Source organism: Myotis yumanensis, unplaced genomic scaffold, assembly GCF_028538775.1.
Source record: "Myotis yumanensis isolate MYYU_CA2020_CCGP unplaced genomic scaffold, mMyoYum1.0.hap1 SCAF_12, whole genome shotgun sequence".
Classification (NCBI taxonomy): Eukaryota; Metazoa; Chordata; class Mammalia; order Chiroptera; family Vespertilionidae; genus Myotis; species Myotis yumanensis.
The window spans coordinates 17491539-17509678 of NW_027223763.1; the positions used below are offsets into that span (position 1 = coordinate 17491539).

The 18140-nt window shown below is 36.5% G+C and overlaps 1 protein-coding gene across 1 annotated transcript in view; it reads left to right on the forward strand.

The window, feature by feature from the left end:
* Positions 1-1318: 1318 nt before the first annotated feature.
* The window catches only part of SHOC1 (shortage in chiasmata 1), a 56622-nt gene continuing 39800 nt past the window's right edge, over positions 1319-18140 (forward strand). The window contains exons 1-6 of the mRNA XM_070430877.1: positions 1319-1363; positions 4704-4827; positions 8500-8587; positions 11466-11650; positions 17542-17707; positions 17915-18032. Coding sequence (XP_070286978.1) covers positions 1319-1363; positions 4704-4827; positions 8500-8587; positions 11466-11650; positions 17542-17707; positions 17915-18032 — 726 coding nt within the window. The remainder of the gene's footprint in view (positions 1364-4703; positions 4828-8499; positions 8588-11465; positions 11651-17541; positions 17708-17914; positions 18033-18140) is intronic.

Sequence of the window (18140 nt, forward strand, 5' to 3'; positions counted from 1 at the left end):
CCTATTTATCTTCCTATTCATCCACCGCTATAAGATGGATTCCAATATCTGGAATGCAATAAAATTAAATTGCAGATTAAAGGGATTCTATGAGTGTATATAACATGGTGTCTTAATTTAAGTACTATATATTTAGATGAGTTTAAATGATTAAGTTCAGTACAACAGTAATTATTGTTTAAGGTTAGTCAATGGGCACGATGAATCTAAAATAGACATACTGGAAAATTTAGAAGTTCAAAGAAAGAAAATTTAAGGTAAATATTGACAATAAACTGAATGGATAAACTAGGTAGAGTTCGTTTTTAACTTTTGTTTAATATAGTTTTATTGATTTCAGAGAGGAAGGATGAGAGAGAGATAGAAGCATCTATAATAATAAAAGCATAATATGCTAATTAGACCAGACGTTGAACAACCTTCCAGACTTCCTTCCAGATGACCTTCTGGATGAAGCTGGGGCTGCGAGGGCTGAGCCTCTTGCACAGATTTCGTGCATTGATCCTCTAGTCAATGATAAGAGAGAATCATTGATTAGCTACCTTCTGCATGCCCCACACTGGGGACCAAGCCCACAACCTGGGCATGTGCCCTGACCAGGAATCAAACTGTGATCTCCTGGTTCATAGGTTGATGCTCAACCATGGAGCCACACTGGCTGGGCATGTTATTGCTTTTTAGAGACAGAGGAAGGATGAGGGAGAAAGAGAAACATCCATATAAGAGGGAAACATCAATTGGCTGCCTGCTGCAGGCCCCCTACAGGGGACTGAGACCACAACCTGGGCATGTGCCCTGACTGGGAACTGAACTGGCAACCCTATGGTGCATGGGAAAACACCCAACCAATTGAGCCACACCAGCCAAGGCAGGCTTTTTATTTTCTAAGACAGCAGAATTTCCCAAATCCTACTCCACTGCTTCAGCACAGTTTTGCCCTTGGTTATTCAATTTTAAAGTCACTTAAGAAATATGGTTATCCTGAGAAAACTACTCTATCAATTTTGTAAACTCTAGCCTCTTTTGCAACAAAATGATCACATTAAATATATTTCAATCTCCCAACAAGAAGTTGGAAGAATTCAACAATGTGAAAGATTTTATATCAACATATTTATATATTAGCTATAAGTCTTTAATAAGTATTATGTTCATAATTAATTTTTTTATCATTCAGAGCCTTTTTTTTAAATGAATGACCACAGTTTTGTGATTAAGAATGATTTGTCTGTTCCTGGCTTCACTATTTTACCAGCATTTAATTTCATTTTTCTTTTTCCAGATGTTGAAATTTGTACTGCCTTGAAAGGAAGAAGAAATGTTTTCAATATTCAAATATCGTGCAATAGACTATTTATACGAGGTAGGGTGTTACTGGGTCACCACCTTTTTACTAAGAATTGTGATATAAAAAGTGCTATCTGCATTCACAACATGATTATGATAATTTTGCAGTTGTCCTTAGATTCATCCTCAGTCTAGTTGCTTTGAGATTTATTTAAAATTACTTTTTACTTTTAATATACCTTAAAAATGACAGTTTGGGAAAAATAATTGACAATATAACATGAAATTAAAACTCTTAGTGAAAAAAAAAGGAAACTTGGCAAGTTTGGGCTGCTTTTATGAATAATCTTGAGTAATCTTTTTTGAAAGGAGGGGGAGGGAAAGGCAATCTCAGTTATCTTTATGATAAAATAACAGTATTGACCACTTACTATGGGCCAGGTACATTGTTTGTTTGATGGGTTATATCATTTGATCATTTGCTCTTGTGATAGATTATGTCATTTGATCATCATAACTACCTGAGGTAGATACTATTATTATAAAGGTTTTACAATTTTAAAGGTTAGGAAACTAATGTCTAGAGAAGTCAAATAGTTTGTACAAAGCTGGGAGTCAACCAAGGCACATTGTTAAGAACTAACTGGAGTACTTGTCATACAACAGTTCACTGTTCTTATGATCTTAATTCACAAGTTAAATTTTTGGGGTTTTTTTATAACCTTGACCCCATCTACCAGGAAAAAAAATTATTCCAATATAACCAAAATTGTGTTACATTTTAGAGAAAATAAAGGCATCTTCAGGTTTTATCACTCCTTCATAAGTGAGGGAGACAAATGTGTCATTATAACATATATGTGGCAAGGAATCAGAGATCATTGTTATACAAATATATTTATGAATATACTAGAAACCCAGTGCACAGATTTGTGCACCAGTGGGGTCCCTTGGCCTGGCCAGCAGAGATCAGGCTGAAACTGACTCTCCGACATCCCCTGAGGGGTCCCAGATTGTGAGAGGGCTCAGGCCAGGCCGAGGGACCCCACTGGTGCACAATCAGGGCTGGGGAGGGACCACGGAAGGGCCCTAGGGTGTGTCCAGCCCATCTTGGCCAGTCCCGATCGGCTGGACCCCAGCAGCAAGCTAACCTACCAGTTGGAGCATCTGCCCCCTGGTGGTTAGTGTGCATCATAGCGACTGGTCGAACAAAGGGTTGGACACTTAGCATATTAGGCTTTTATTATATAGGACTAGAGGCCCGGTGCACAAAAATTTGCGCACTTGGGGGGTGTTCCTCAGCCAGACCTATGCCCTCTTGCAGTCTGGGACCCCTCGGAGGATGTCCACCTGCTGGCTTAGGCCCGCTCCCTAGGGGATTGGTCCCAAGCTGGCAGTCAGACATCCCTCTGGCAGCCTGGCAGCCCTCAGGGGATGTCCACTTGCCAGCAGGGAGCAGGCCTAGCTGCAGTCAGACATCCTTAGCGCTGCTGAGGAGATGGGAGAGGCTCCCACCACCACCGCTGTACTGGCAGCCATCAGCCTGGCTTGTGGCTGAGCAGAGCTCCCCATGTGGGAGTGCACTGACCACCAGGGGGCAGCTCCTGCATTGAGCGTCTGTCCCCTGGTGGTCATGTGTATCATAGTGACCAGTCATTCCCAGTCGTTCTGCTGTTAGGGTCAGTTTGCATATTACCCTTTTATTATATAGGATTGGCCACTTGCAAAATTAGTCTATACTCAAACATCTTCAAACTTTAATCTTGCCCATAGTATCTTAATTTCTTGTTCAAATACAGTACAAATATGATACTAATAAATGGTAACTCTTACAAAAAATACAGGATTTTGTAGAATTCATGAAAACAGTGTTGAAGAAATACTCAAAAGCAGGTAAACCTATTATCAAATGAGGATCTTGCAAAATTAGATCAGTTAACAAACAAAAAGAAGAGAATGGTTTGAATATCAGAGTCAGAGATACCTTGGGAAAATTTGACTAAATCCTCAAATACTTTCTAAAAATATCTTTTTATGATCAAAGGTGAAGTAATGACTAATATCATGTATATCATCACTTAATACAGTTTGTGGGGGAATTGTGACAAAACTATTACAATTATAAACTAATTATAAACAAAATTTTGTTAGGTATAAAATTTAATTTTTTATAAGTTTGTTAGTTTTTTAGATAAAGTACCAATCAAGCTATTTTTCCTTCTTACTGTGAACCTTTGATTCTCATATAAATTACTTTAACTGATCTTTTCTTTGTACCATTTATTTTTGGATAATGACGATCTGTTATTTAATATGTTTTAACACCTTCAGCAAACATAAAACTCTTGGGGAATTATGCACAAAACAATAATTTGTTCAACTTCCTAAAATAATGAACTCTGTGGGAAGTTGAGAATCATTGAGGGATGACTTTGTAGAGGAGGTATTGCTTAAGACAAGCCTTGAAAGACGAATAGGTTGTTGATAGCTAGAGTAGAGTAGTGGGGCATTTTTCAGAGGCAAACAATAACCATGGTGTGCCTGGTAAGGAAGTGACTGCTGAATGTTAAGGGAGGTAATAAGGAGACAAGTCTATTTAAAGAGAACCATTAGTATTAGAGAGTAATGGGAGATAAAACAGGAAAGTAAAGGCAGAATGGAATTATAGAGAACTTCGATTTACAAGTTTGCTTAGCTGATTTAACATTCTTTTAAAGAACGAGCTTTATTTGTTAGAGTTTTTAAAATTAGAAAAACATTTGATGGTTCTCACAAGTGAAATAATGCAAAGACATAGAAGAAAAATATTAAGACAGCTATGTTTTACTAAGTGAAAAAAACCACATTGCTAAATGGTATATAAATGATGTGATCCCATTTTTTTGTCAGACACACCACACACACACACATATTTTGGCCTAACCTGGAAAAAAAGACTGGGGGAAACAATACCAAACTATTACTGATATTACCAGGGACCTTGATTTTTTCAGTATGTGGTTCTGTGTTATTTTATATTTTATAATGAGCATATATTACCTTTAAATAAAAATAACATACATTTAGCCTGGCTGGTGTGGCTCAGTTGGTTGAGCATCACCCCATGCACCAGGAACTCACTGGTTCAGTTCCAGGTCAGGGCACGTGCCTGGGTTGCAGGTTCGATCCCCAGTAGGGGACGTGCAGGAGGCAGCCAATCAATGTTTCTCCCTCATTGATGTTTCTATCTCTTTGTCCCTCTCTCTTCCTCTCTCTGAAATAAATAAAAACATATATATATATTTTTTTAAAGCAGTGGTTATCTGGGGATTTTTTTTAAACCATATATTTTAAAGAATAGAGAATTTTAATATTCTGAATATTGATAAATATGTTTAATATATTAAAATATTTTATAATCTTGCTTTCTTACATAGAATGTAGTTAGAAAGAAATTTTGCAGAGATGCTTTATTGCTTCGAATCCCTTCATGTTTATATCAAGATGGAAATTATTATGCAGAAGTTACTGATCATAAATTTAGGAGGCCATGGACAAGAGGTATGTTTTACTTTTATTTCTTAATAATCTATTTTAAAAATTATTTTAGAGGTTAGCACAGTAAATTAAGAAAATACAGTGCTTTTCTTATTAAATAAAACACATTGAATTTATTTATTTGGGTGGCAAACTAAGGAATTGAAAAGCTTATTCTAGAAATGAATGAAAGATAAGACAATAGTTAATGTGATATGAAATTTTAGGAGTAGAGAGTGCTATTCTGAATATGGTTAGGGAAGGACTTCTATGAAGAGGTGGACATTTGAGTTGAGATCAGAGTGATGAAAAGGCAGTAACCATAAAAAGATGGAGAGAAGCCTTTCAAGCCAATGTAAAGTTCCTGACTAGGGATAAACTTGATGTGTGTAAGGACCAGAAAATTAGGCCATTGTGACTGGCTCATGAAAATGGAGATCTGTGAAGTAGGCAGTTTCTAAAAGATATAAGGCTTTGAAGCTCATAATATGGAGTTTGTTTAGAGTACGGCTAATGTAGTAAGTCATTGAACAGTTTTAGGACAGGGAGTGACATAACCTGATTTAAGCTTTAGAAAAATTATTCTAGTTGTCTAGAGGATGGAAGGGATAGTGATTGGGAGGCAAGAGTTGAAGACAGGAGAGTCAATCTAAAAGATATTTTAAGTGGTTCAGAATCTAGACCAGTGATGGCGAACCTATGACACGCAAACTCATTTTTTTGGTTGATTTTTCTTTGTTAAATGGCATTTAAATATATAAAATAAATATCAAAAATATAAATCTTTGTTTTACTATGGTTGCAAATATCAAAAAATCTCTATATGTGACACGGCACCAGAGTTAAGTTAGGGTTTTTCAAAATGCTGACACACCGAGCTCAAAAGGTTCGCCATCACTGATCTAGATTATCAGGTGAATCTATACATAAAAGATGATGGTGGCTTGGACTAGCTTATCATAATGGATATGTGAGAAGTGGTTGAAAATGGGTTTACTTTAGAAGTCTAACCCACAGTGTGAGGGTTAAAAAAGTGTAAGATTCAAAAATTTCTTTTAGGTTTCAGACCTTAGCAACTGGGTGGATGGCAGTGCTATTTCCTAAGATAGAAAAAGGCTCATAGGGAAGCCAATTTGTATCTCATAGGCTGCAATCAATAGCTCTGCTTTCACCAGATTAAAATGCCTATTAGGCTTCTAAATGGAGACATCAAGAAGGCAATTGATTATATTAATCTTGAGCACAGGTAGAGCTTCAGATTGGAGTCATTGATATGTAAATTGCACATAAACTCATGGAACTAGATGACATCACTGAAAGCATGAGTATAGATCAGGGGTCCTCAAACTACGGCCCGCGGGCCACATGCAAATACAAATATTGTATTTGTTCCCGTTTTGTTTTTTTACTTCAAAATAAGATACGTGCAGTGTGCATAGGAATTTGTTCATAGTTTTTTTTTTTAAACTATAGTCCGGCCCTCCAACGGTCTGAGGGACAGTGAACTGGCCCCGTTTAAAAAGTTTGAGGACCCCTGGTCTAGATGGAACAGAGAGCCTAGGACAGAGCCTTGGAACATTCCAACCGTTAAAAGGCTGATAAAGAAAGAGGAATCACTTAAGAAGACAAGTGAGAAAGGAAACCCAAATAAGTGTGGTGGTGTAGCACTCCAAAGAAGAAGGTGTTTCAAGAAAGGAGAAGTAGTCGAAAACATTGGTCCCTGTTAAAAGGTCAAGTAAAATGATGATAGTGAGTTGACCATTAGCTTGACTAAATTAAGGGCATTGCTGACCTCGGTAAGAGAGATTTCACTAGAATATTGGGTAAGAAAGCCTAATTAGAGTATGTTGAGAAGAGAATGAGAAGTGGATGTGAGGTGGTAAAGACGGACAACTCTTCCGAGGAATTTTGCTATGAAGCAAAGTAGAAAAGGGAGAAATGAGGTAAAGAGCATGTTTTTGTTTTCTTGTTTTTTTAATGTGTGATTTTAAAAAATATGTGTGTGATAAGGAAAGAGACTATAAAATATTTGCCAGTGGAAATTATCTTGGTAAAAAGAGAGAAAAGAATGATGTAGGAAAGAAAAAGGGATAGCTTAATAAAAGGGTGTAGTATCAAGAGCACAGTTGGAGGAGTTGGTATGAAGAGGTAGGGTAGTTCTTCCATAGTGATGGATAGGAAGGCAGGGTTTGTAGGGACTAAGCCACTGAGATGGTAGAGCTGGGGGTGAAAGACAAGGTGGTTCTTGATTTATATCAATTTTCTATGTTGAAGCAAGGCCATAGACTGAGAGTTGGTAAGGGAATGAGTATTGAAAATTCAAAGGGAGAAGTGTTAAATAGTTAGTTGTCTTCAAAAATGAGAAAGCCAGTTTTATTAGGAAGTTATGTTATTATCGTCTGTCAACATTGGATGCCCTTTTGAAATTTATGATCATAATTTCAAATGAGTTCATTTGGCATGGCTGGGAGACTTTTCCTCCAATAATTTTCAGCTGCTCTAGAGCATTTACACAAAGTGGAGAGTTGGGGAAAACCTTGTAAGTTAGTACAAGAGATAAAGAGGCAACTGAAGTCTTTCAAAGAAGTGGTAATGGGGCTGCCATGGAACCTAAACTGAGAAAGAAAGTGAGGATATGAGAGAGGATGAACACAAGAAAAATGGAAGGGTCAATGGATTGAAGGTCTCAATTGGGTTGCAATAGCTTTTATCAAACTGTTTTTCTAAAAGTGCAGAAGGGAAAAAATGAGTTTATAATTTCTTCCTACTTATTTTCCTTTTCATCTTTTAAAAAATATTAACACTCAAAATTTATTAGGCTCTTATAATATTTCAGGTACTGTTCTAAAGCAAATTACATTTAATGTCTCATCACATTTAATTTTTATGAAAACACTATGAAAAAGCCATTACTATTTCTAATTTGTAGATAAGGAAACTGAGGTACAAAGAGGCTAAGAGATTTACCCAAGGTCATATAGTTAATAAGTACCAGTACAAGTATTAAAAACCAGGCAGAGTGATTCTAGAACTTGTACTCTGCATAAAAGATTTCCACTAAACTTTCATATTTTTTCAGTGAGGCACAGACTCAAATGTTGAGTGATTTGTTCAAGATAACGAAACTAGTAAGAAGTAACACTGGTAGGAAGATACAGGTCATTTGACTCTTCCTTTACTCAGTTGCTTTATTTGATATTAGTATATGACACAGCTCTTGTCCTTAAGGAACCAAGGGTCTAACTTGGGAGACAAGTATAGATACATACAATTTTAATATGTGACTGAATGTGATTAAGTACCAGAGGGAGTACTGCTGACAATATTACTGCCCTTCATGGCGAATACATTAGAGTGAGTTGGAATGGTTAATAAAGGCTTTATGAGGAGTAATATGAGCTGTTGAACAGCATGACCTGGGAGGATAGTGCTGTATAAGCAAAAGAGAGGCTGTAAAAATAGGATGGTATCTTCTGGTGATATTGTTCTGCCTGTAATTGAGGGATTTGGGTGAAGGTGGGGGTCGTAGTAATGAGAATAATTGTTTGAATATTTGGAATCTGGTATAACTTAGGGGGAAACTACATGATGAACAAATAAAGGTAACACCATAATGTAAAAGTTGAATGTTGGGCTTCCTTGTATTAAGTGTAAAAGAAAATTCTGAAAGCTAATGTTTACCATTCTTCTTTCTAGTCTCAGCTGTTCCAGTTTGGGGAATGACAGATAGCTCAATCTTGGACCAATGGAAAGCAAGCCTCATTGGGGAGGAATTCCATGAAAAGTATGTGTCCTTAACCTCAAATTTTCCTTTTACATCTAGAAGTTAAACAGTAAGTCCTCAAGACAACCAAAGAGAGAAGATCCTTTCCTTTATATCCTCACATATCTTCTTCCTTTTTTATTTTTGTTGTTAATCCTCACCGAGGATATTTTTCCATTGATCTTTGAGAGAGGGAAAGACAGAGAGAAACGTCGATGTGAGAGAAATACATTGATTGGTTGCCTCACTCACGCCCTGACCAGGGCCTGGCCTGCAACCAAGCCCTTGACCAGAATCGAACCTGAGACGAATGCTCTATCCACTGAGCCAAACCAGCTCAGGCAGATCTTCTTTTATCAGAAGAAAAAGCCTTAATCTGACCACAAAAGTGAGGTTAATAGAAGTGACTTATATCCTCTTTTTATCCTTCCTTCATTTATCATATATTAACTGTTCTCTATGCATTTGTGTTACAAAGACAGACAGAAATAAAGCAAATATTATTATGCCTTTATTCAATAAGTATGCTTTGTGTAGAAAATGTATATAGAAAATTCTTTATATTAAAAACAGTCTTTTCTCCTGTAGATGTAAGGCTGTTTTCTAACATACCTTGTCAAAATGTTATTTATTACTAGAGGCCCAGTGCACGAATTCGTGCATGGGTGGGGTCCCTCTGGGTGGCCTGCAGGGATCGGTCCGAAACTTGCAATCCAACACCACCTGCAGCTCCTACCTGCCACTCCTGCTCATCCCGGCCCCACTGTACCTGCTGTGGGCTCGCACCCAACCTATGTTGAGTAACAAGATATAAAATGATCTCTTCACTCTGTGGGTCAGATTGGTAGGGCTGTGCATTTATAAGCAAGAGAGATCAGCTTCACAAAGAAGTAGGAATTGAGCTTGAGCTGGACATTGAAGGAGAAAACTACTTAGAAGCATTTCAGGCAAAGGAAACAGCATGTCTGAAGGCACAGAAGCAGGAATATGATATAAGTGCTTAGCAAAAGCAATGATCAGGCTACCCTGGCTCAAACCAAAGATTCATGTGTGAGAGAAATGAGAGACCCTACAGGAATGGACACCCCATCATATCTGACCTTCCGTTCATTTTGCAGTACCAATATATAGTCCATGGCAAAGCAGGTTGAACCTATGGCACCTCCTAGAATAAGATTTACATTTCTCAACCTCCCTGTAGCCAATCCTAGCAATTTGACCCAAGTTCTTCGCAGTGGGATAGAAGCAAAAGAGGCTTTTGCGATTTCTGGGGAATGTCCTTAAAAGGAAGTGGCATGTTTTTCTCCTTCAGTTTTCTCCTTCCTGATGCTGGAATACAGATGTAATGACTGGTTCCAGCATCCACCTTGGACCATACTGACAAGAATTAAATCTAGGCATGGCAGAGTCGAACAGAAGGGGCCTCAGTCCCTGACCAATTGTAGAATTGCCTTGCTAGCCATGAACTTCAAATCTCCAGACGTTTTGTGTGTGTTTAAGCCACTATTGAGTTCAATTTTTGTCTCATGCAGTAAAATTTAATTTTTTAATAGACTCTATTTTTTATAGTAGGTTTTGGTTCACAGCAAAGTTGAGCAGTAGGTACAGAGAAAATGATTCAGGAGCCACTGCTAATGGAACTTAAGGATAAAATCCTGATCATTAGCACTACCGAGATTTCCTAAATCTTGCTTTTCCTCTGTCTCACCTCTCTTTGTTTCTTGTTTCTATTTTTGTTACTTCTTAATATTGATTGTAAGGCCTCAATTATTTTACTTTTACTAATTTGTTGGCATACTGTGTCTTAATATATATGGGCATTTTTTGCCATGCGTATCTTGAGAAAACAATTAGACAAGTACACAAAGATATTCCTTGCATTATAATAGCAAAACAATTAAGAAAATTTAAGTTTTCAACAACAGGGAATTGGTTGAATAAATTATGATTTACCAATATAATTGGATCCTGTTCATCCATTCAAAAATGAAGTAAATATACATTGATTGACATATAAATGTACTCATGCTTTACTGTTTAGCAGAAGAACAGATTACAGAATACTATGTACATGAATCCACTTTGGTTTAGAAATATTCAACATAGCCCATGGACACAGACAATAGGGTGGTGAAGGGTAAAAAGGGGGGAATGGGAGACATCTGTAATATTGTCAATAATACTAGTAAATATCTATAATAATAAAAGGGTAATATGCTAATTAGACCAGACATCCTTCCTGACAAAGCCAGGCCGAAGGGAAGCCGGCCCGGGTCCCGGGTGCCTGCCTGCAGCCTGAGGAGGGAAGCCCGGGTCCTGGGTGTCAGAGGGAAGCCGGTGCCAGCAGCCAGGGGAAGGAAGGCCCACTCTTGCATGAATTTTTGTGCACTGGGCCTCTAGTCCTATATAATAAAAGCCTAATATGCAAATTGACTGAACAGTGGAACGACGAGTTGCTATGATGCTCACTGACCACCCAGGGGCAGACACTCAATGCAGGAGCTGCCCCCAGCCCGCAGGCCCTGACTGGCGGTGGCAGCAGGGGTGGGACCGGTGAGGGGGGAGTGCCAGGCCAGCCAAGGTGGGTGCCAGTGCGGGCCCCCGATCACCCCCCTAATCACCCCACAGATAAGCCCTCATTGTGGGCCAGGACTAGGGACCTTACCCATGCATGAATTTTGTGCACCGGGCCTCTAGTGTATATAATAAAAATATTAAAAGTAACTACAAAAATACGTAATTTTTAAATTTATTTCTTGAGTGGTGGGGCTATGGGTAATTTTTCTCTGTATCTGTTGAAATTTGGTGTGTGTTTTTCTACAGTGAATATATGCTATTTGTTAACAAAGATGTTTTAAAATAGGACATACATAAAATCAGTAATTTTACAATGTCATAGAAAAACAGTTACAGGAATGATGACTCAGATTAACTGTGAATTTGAAGAAATTGTTCCAAGTTCAAATCCAAACTCCCCAATTGAAGTCGATGAAGCCATCTTACACACTCAGAAGGACTACACTGAAGTCTTTACACCTATTAGCTGTTCAGAAAAATGTCCAGCATTTCAAGCACAGAACCAAGGTAAAACATTTGATTCTATTGTTTTAAAATATTTCTTACTAATACTCAGATTTATCCTAGTGAATTTGGTTTTATTAGATTAAAATTTTTATTTTATTGAAAATATCCATCTGCAAAATTATAATTCTAAGCCAGTGATGGTGAACCTTTTGAGCTCGGCGTGTCAGCATTTTGAAAAACCCTAACTTAACTCTGATGCCGTGTCACATATAGAAATTTTTTGATATTTGCAACCATAGTAAACAAAGACATATTTTTGATATTTATTTTATATATTTAAATGCCATTTAACAAAGAAAAATCAACCAAAAAAATGAGTTCGCGTGTCACCTCTGGCATGAGTGTCATAGGTTCGCCATCACTGTTCTAAGCTGTGCCACATTAGGGAAATATTTACCCTTTTATATTAATCCCCTTATTGTAAGTTAGGCTTTTGGAGTTTAAGTGTGTTGGGCCTCAAAATAGCCTGAGAGATTTGATCATACCGTGCTCACAGCATATTGCTGTAATAATAGTAGCATCTGGGTACGGATCTGATAACAGCAATCTGGTATAATATTAAATTAGTAGATTATTAAGTGACGTTTTTATTTTCTAAAATATCCTAAATATTTTCAATGTTATCACTTATGTGAAACCATAATTCAAAGTAGAGATGGAATAATTTCAGTATTATGTCAGAAAATTCGCCCAGTTTTTACAAATTTACCAAAAGTAGTAATTAAAATTATATTTTATCGCAAATATGTCTCAAATCTTTCATAATATTAAAGGGTGCTGAATTCTTCCAGCCTCATAATAACTTGCTAAGATCTACCTTCCTAGTATGGAAGCCTATTCCCTTTTTATGTGAAAAAATTTAAAGCTCTTTTATATAACTAGAGACCGGATGCACGGATTTCGTGCAAGAGTAGGCCTTCCTTCCCCAGGCTGCTGGCACCAGCTTCCCTCTGGCACGCGGGACCAGGGCTTCCCTCACAGCCCCGGCTTTGTCCCGAAGGATGTCCAGTCTAATTAGCATATTACACTTTTATTATTATAGATTGGTATTATCATTTAAGATACGCTATAGTTTGAGTAAGGAAAATAAATTGATTGATTTACTGCTGTTTTTATGTAGATACATAAATTGTGTATAAGTTTTTAGTATTGGCAAATAGGCGTGTTAAATCCCTCTTATAGTTTCAGAAGAGAGAGAGTGATTGCATTAAAGATTAAACTTCAACGCATGGTATAGTAGGAAGAGCCTGAATTTAGAATCAGAAGCTTTGACCAGAGTCCAAACCCACCCTTAAAAAGTGGTACAAGTTTGGAACAGTTATTTAAAATGTCATGGTTTTCAATTTTCTTCTATAATTTCTTTCTTTTAATGTATTCTTCTAATTTCTTATAAAATTTTTGTGGGGATCAAATAATATACTAGTATATGTACATGTAAAGAGAGGGTTTGTAAAAAATAACAGGCTACCCAAACATAGCTATTATTAATGTGGCAAACTAGAAGCTATTATTGGCAAATTTTATAATAGCTACTGTCTGCAAGAATTAGAATCTTCTTTATGATTCACTGAATGAAAATATGATTGAGTTTCCCAAAGCAACAGACTCATCAATACAGAGGACAAACTTATAGTTGCCAGATGGGAGCGGGGTTGGAAAAAGTGAAGGGATTAAGTACAAATTGGCAGTTACAAAAAAGTCAAGGGGATGTAAAGTACAGTATATCCCTATATTTCCATAGAGTCAATAATATTGTAGTAACTATGTATGGTGCCAGGTGAGTACTAGACTTATGGTGGGGGATGATTACTTTGTAAGTTATATAATTGTCTAACCGCTATGCTATATATATGACACTAATATAATATTGAATGTCAACTGTAATTGAAAAATAAACAAATATTTTTAAATACATATGAATTATTCATATGTTATATTTCGTTAGGGGTCCTATTTCATTATATTTCCTTCTTTGTAAGGCTGAACAATATTCCCTTGTGTATACATATACACCACATTTTCTTTATCCATCTCTGTCAACGAACACTTAGGTTGCTCCATACCTTGCCATAATGAATGCTGCAGTGAACATGGGAGTACAGATAACTCTTTGAGATAGTGATTTCGTTGGCCATCTGTTTCTTCCTTTACAACATTTATAACTTTCTTTGTCTCACTGTGCTGACTGAAACTTCCAGTACATTGTTCAGCAAAAGCAGAGAAAAACAAGACCCTTTCTTGTTTCTGACAAAAAGGAAGTCCTTTAACTTTTCGCCATTAAAATGATGTAAATATCATTTCATTGTTTACGTCATTTTAAATGAATCATTTTTAATATTTACATTGTTCTAAATGGTGAAATGTTAGAGAATTTACTTTATTGGGTTGGGGAAGCTTCTTTTTGTTCTAAGTTTGCTAAGAGCATTTGACCATGAATGAGGATTGAATTTTACTAACATTTTTCTACAACTATTAAGATATCTACATCTTAAATATATAGAATATCTCTTTACTAAAAAGTTATAGTCCTTAATCTAAACATAAATTGTTTTACTATTGGGATCATGCTGTATATGTGTTACAGTATTTTTAAATGTTAACATTATCTAGGGAATAGTTCACCATATACTAAGATTTCCTCAAAAACCTGGTTTTTTATTATGGCAGTTTTTTGTTTTTTTTAAATATTTTATTGATTTTTTACAGAGAGGAAGGGAAAGAGATAGAGAGTTAGAAACATCGATGAGAGAGAAACATCGATCAGCTGCCTCCTGCACATCTCCCACTGGGGATGTGCCCGCAACCCAGGTACATGCCCTTGACCGGAATCGAACCTGGGACCCTTCAGTCCGCAAGCCGATGCTCTATCCACTGAGCCAAACCGGTTTCGGCTATTATGGCAGTTTTTAATCTTATTTATGATTCATACATTTGAGAACACTAATGTCTTTAATTTCAAATGTGTTTCCATTTTCAATTATTTCCTTTTTAAAGTGAATCCTTGGAAATGGAATTATTTGATATAAGTATATTTTTAGCTATATGTTCACTAGTATGGTATGAGAATACCCTGTGTACACCAACCTTATCATCACTGGATATATTATTACTGATGTTGTAATAATATATTTACACAATGTGATGGGCAAAAAATGCAATATTTTCTACTGGCACTTTAATAATTACTGGTGCTTAGTGCCTCAGATTTACTTTATAACCACTTTTCCAGGTTCCGAAACAGACCTCTTGAGAAATTTAATGTTATTGGGACTTTGTAGAAATTTTACTATAGACTTTTTAGCCAGGAAAGGGTTTATCTTACCTTTTCTTTAAGTTTTTAAAAAATTATCCTCATTAAAGTTTAATGATTCCTCCATATACTTTCTGCACATTTTTGTTATGTTTTCCCTCAATATTAATATGTTTATAGCCATTATGAATTAGTTTTTCCATTAGTCTTTTTTACTAGGTTTTTGTATGTATTGATTTTATAACTTTTAGCAGCACCTTAGTGAATTTCTTTATTTGTTTTCATTCTGTTATGTTGGGGTTTTTAAGTGGACAAAAATTATCTTCTGCAAAGAATAAATTTATCTTCTTTCCTATTCGTAGACCTCTTTTTTTCTGCTTTTTTTCATAGTTAACTAGCAAATTTTTTTTCTTAAGAGTTTAAACACTCTTCTACAATAGAGGAAAATAGTCTCTGTGTTGGTTCATATAATAGAGTTACAGTAATAAGTAAGAACTCAAAGGAATGCTGTATAGGCATAAGAATATAAAGAAATAGCCCTAACTGGTTTGGCTCAGTGGATAGAGCGTCGGCCTGCAGACTGAAAGGTCCCAGGTTCGATTCCGGTCAAGGGCATGTACCTGGGTTGCGGGCACATCCCCAGTGGGAGATGTGCAGGAGGCAGCTGATCGATGTTTCTCTCTCATCGATGTTTCTAACTCTCTATACCTTTCCCTTCTTCTCTGTAAAAAATCAATAAAATATATTTTTTTAAAAAAGAATATAAAGAAATAGCACCCTTGGTTAAATACAAAAAACTACCTTTGTAGTTATAAAGAACATTAATTGTGGTGTTTGCTGCCATCTAGTGGCTGCATCTAAAAAGGAAGAATGTCCGGGTGGACTTCCAGAGATATCAAAAAGGAAAGATGGCTAGAAGGTCTGTGTTTGAAAGTGGAATGTGAAAATAGGGATATAAACAAGTGCTGCTTGGGTTTTTGATATTAATATAACTTTATTAATATTTACAGAATGAACCATCTTTAAATTTTCTCAGATATGCTTAGACTTGGAACCAATAGCTAGTTTTCTTTGGTGTGTAATGGGAAGCTCTGGGAAGCTCACATTTTTTTGCCCACAAGATTGTCAGGAACATAACAGGTTTAGATAAACAATCTTTTAGGAAGCTAGTTTATATAACTTGTTCCCTCTTTTTTTAAAAAAAAATATTTTTATTGATTTCATAGAGGAAGGAAGAAGGAGAGAGAATCATTGATTGGCTCCCTTGTGCACGCCCCCTACTGGGGATTGAGCCCACAACCCAGGCATGTGCCCCTGATCAGAATCGAACCCAGAACCCTTCAATCCACAGGCCGAAGCTCTATACAATGAACCAAACCAGCCAGGGCTAACTGGTTCTCTTTTGACACTTGAAGTTAGCAGCAGTCAAAGGGATGGTCCCCACTGCTCTACATTACATATTTATTAAGCACAAGCATACCAATGATATGGTTGGTCATGGGAGACATGGCTCCGTGCTCCCTCTCTCATGCCATTCTAATGTTACTTAACTGAAACACCAGTGCCAGGACAAGGGACCATTGCTCCCCTTCAAGGTGCCCTTTGCTTTGGGGAGCTTGGCTTTCTGAGTAGCTCCTCATCTGAGCTTACATTTTCCTTTTTCTCTTTCCACTCAAGAGTTTTTGAAGAATGGGGCCAGGTTCAGAAACCGTTAAAGCCCTGACATAATTAGCTAAGATTCTAAAGTAACACAAACATGGTAGGATGGGGACAGAGAACAGAAATGTATTCCAGCAATTAGTTGTTAGCAGTAATATGTAAGATACATCACACTTCTCACGTAAATACGTAACTATAAAACTTTTTCATTGTATCTAATTTTATAGGAACATGCTTGACAACTTTAGAGTGCTAGAATCAAAGTTGGCCTCACTTGTAGGCTTTGCAGACCATCTCCATTTCCTACTAGTACATGTCAGAGTCTCTGGGGATGAGCTGGGGACTTTAAGAGGCAAACTGATGCAGAGAAGAAAAGACTAGTCATCAAAAGTCAAATGCTGTGACCTGGCTGGTTTGGCTCAGTGGGTAGAGTGTCAGCCCAGGGACTGAAAGGTCCCAGGTTCGATTTCGGTCAAGGGCATATGCCTTGGTTATAGGCTTGATTCTCAGCCCTTGTCAGGGTGTATGCAGGAGACTCTCACATCAGTGTTTCTCTCTCTGTCTCTTCCACTCTCTGTAAGAATCAATGGAAAAATAACTTCAGGTGAGGTTTTTAAAAGTCAAGTGCTTTCATTCCTTTACAATTTTATTTAGGCTATTCATGGCTATGTTAAATCATGGCACAAGAGCTTTTCCTCCATTGATTAAACTAATTTTGTTGAACAGTTATAAGCTATTATAACTCTTTTAGGATATTTGGTTACTACTCAGTGTATGAAATAATATTAAAACTTACTGAGCTTTTACCTACTTACTAGTACTGTGCTACATGCTTTATATGCAGAGTACAATGAAGAATTAAAGAATTAAACATGTGTTTGAAAACCCCAACTTTATCTAATGGCTCACTATAGTAACTAGATCCTTTTGTATAACTTTCAGATTTTTTTCTTATTCTTTTATATTTCTTATTTCCTTTCAGATTTGTTTTTTGATGATGAAGAGATAATTTTCACAAATAATTTGATGACTTATAAAAGTTATCTACCAACATTGGATACTCTGTTGAGTAGGCTGAAACTGTTTTTGATAAAGGACCCCCTTTTAGATTTCAAAGAACAGATCTTCACAGATGCTGATTTTTTCAGGTACTTAGTTGCAAGTGTTGTAAATATTTGTAAGAGGAGAAAATATTCTTTGTATGCTCACAAATCTACATGGTACCAATAATAATATTTTATCATTGTTGTACTTCAACTCTAATTTTAATTATTGTCTATCATTTTTGGCTACATTTTATTTCATGTAACTTGCTATTAATAAACACTAATTTAATGTTTTATTTTTTTGTTAAGGGAATGTTTCTCTTTTCAAGGAGATTTGAAAGATCATATGAAAGAAGATTTTCATGTGGATAAAGAGAACTTTTGTCAGGAGAAACTAGAAGATACAGTAGGTTTAAATGAAGCTATAGTACTTTCATTACTATTTTTACAGAAATAGTAAAGCACCCTTTAAAAAATTTTAGTAATATACCTTGACCATCTACTATTATCAAATTAAAAAGACTTGATAATGGGT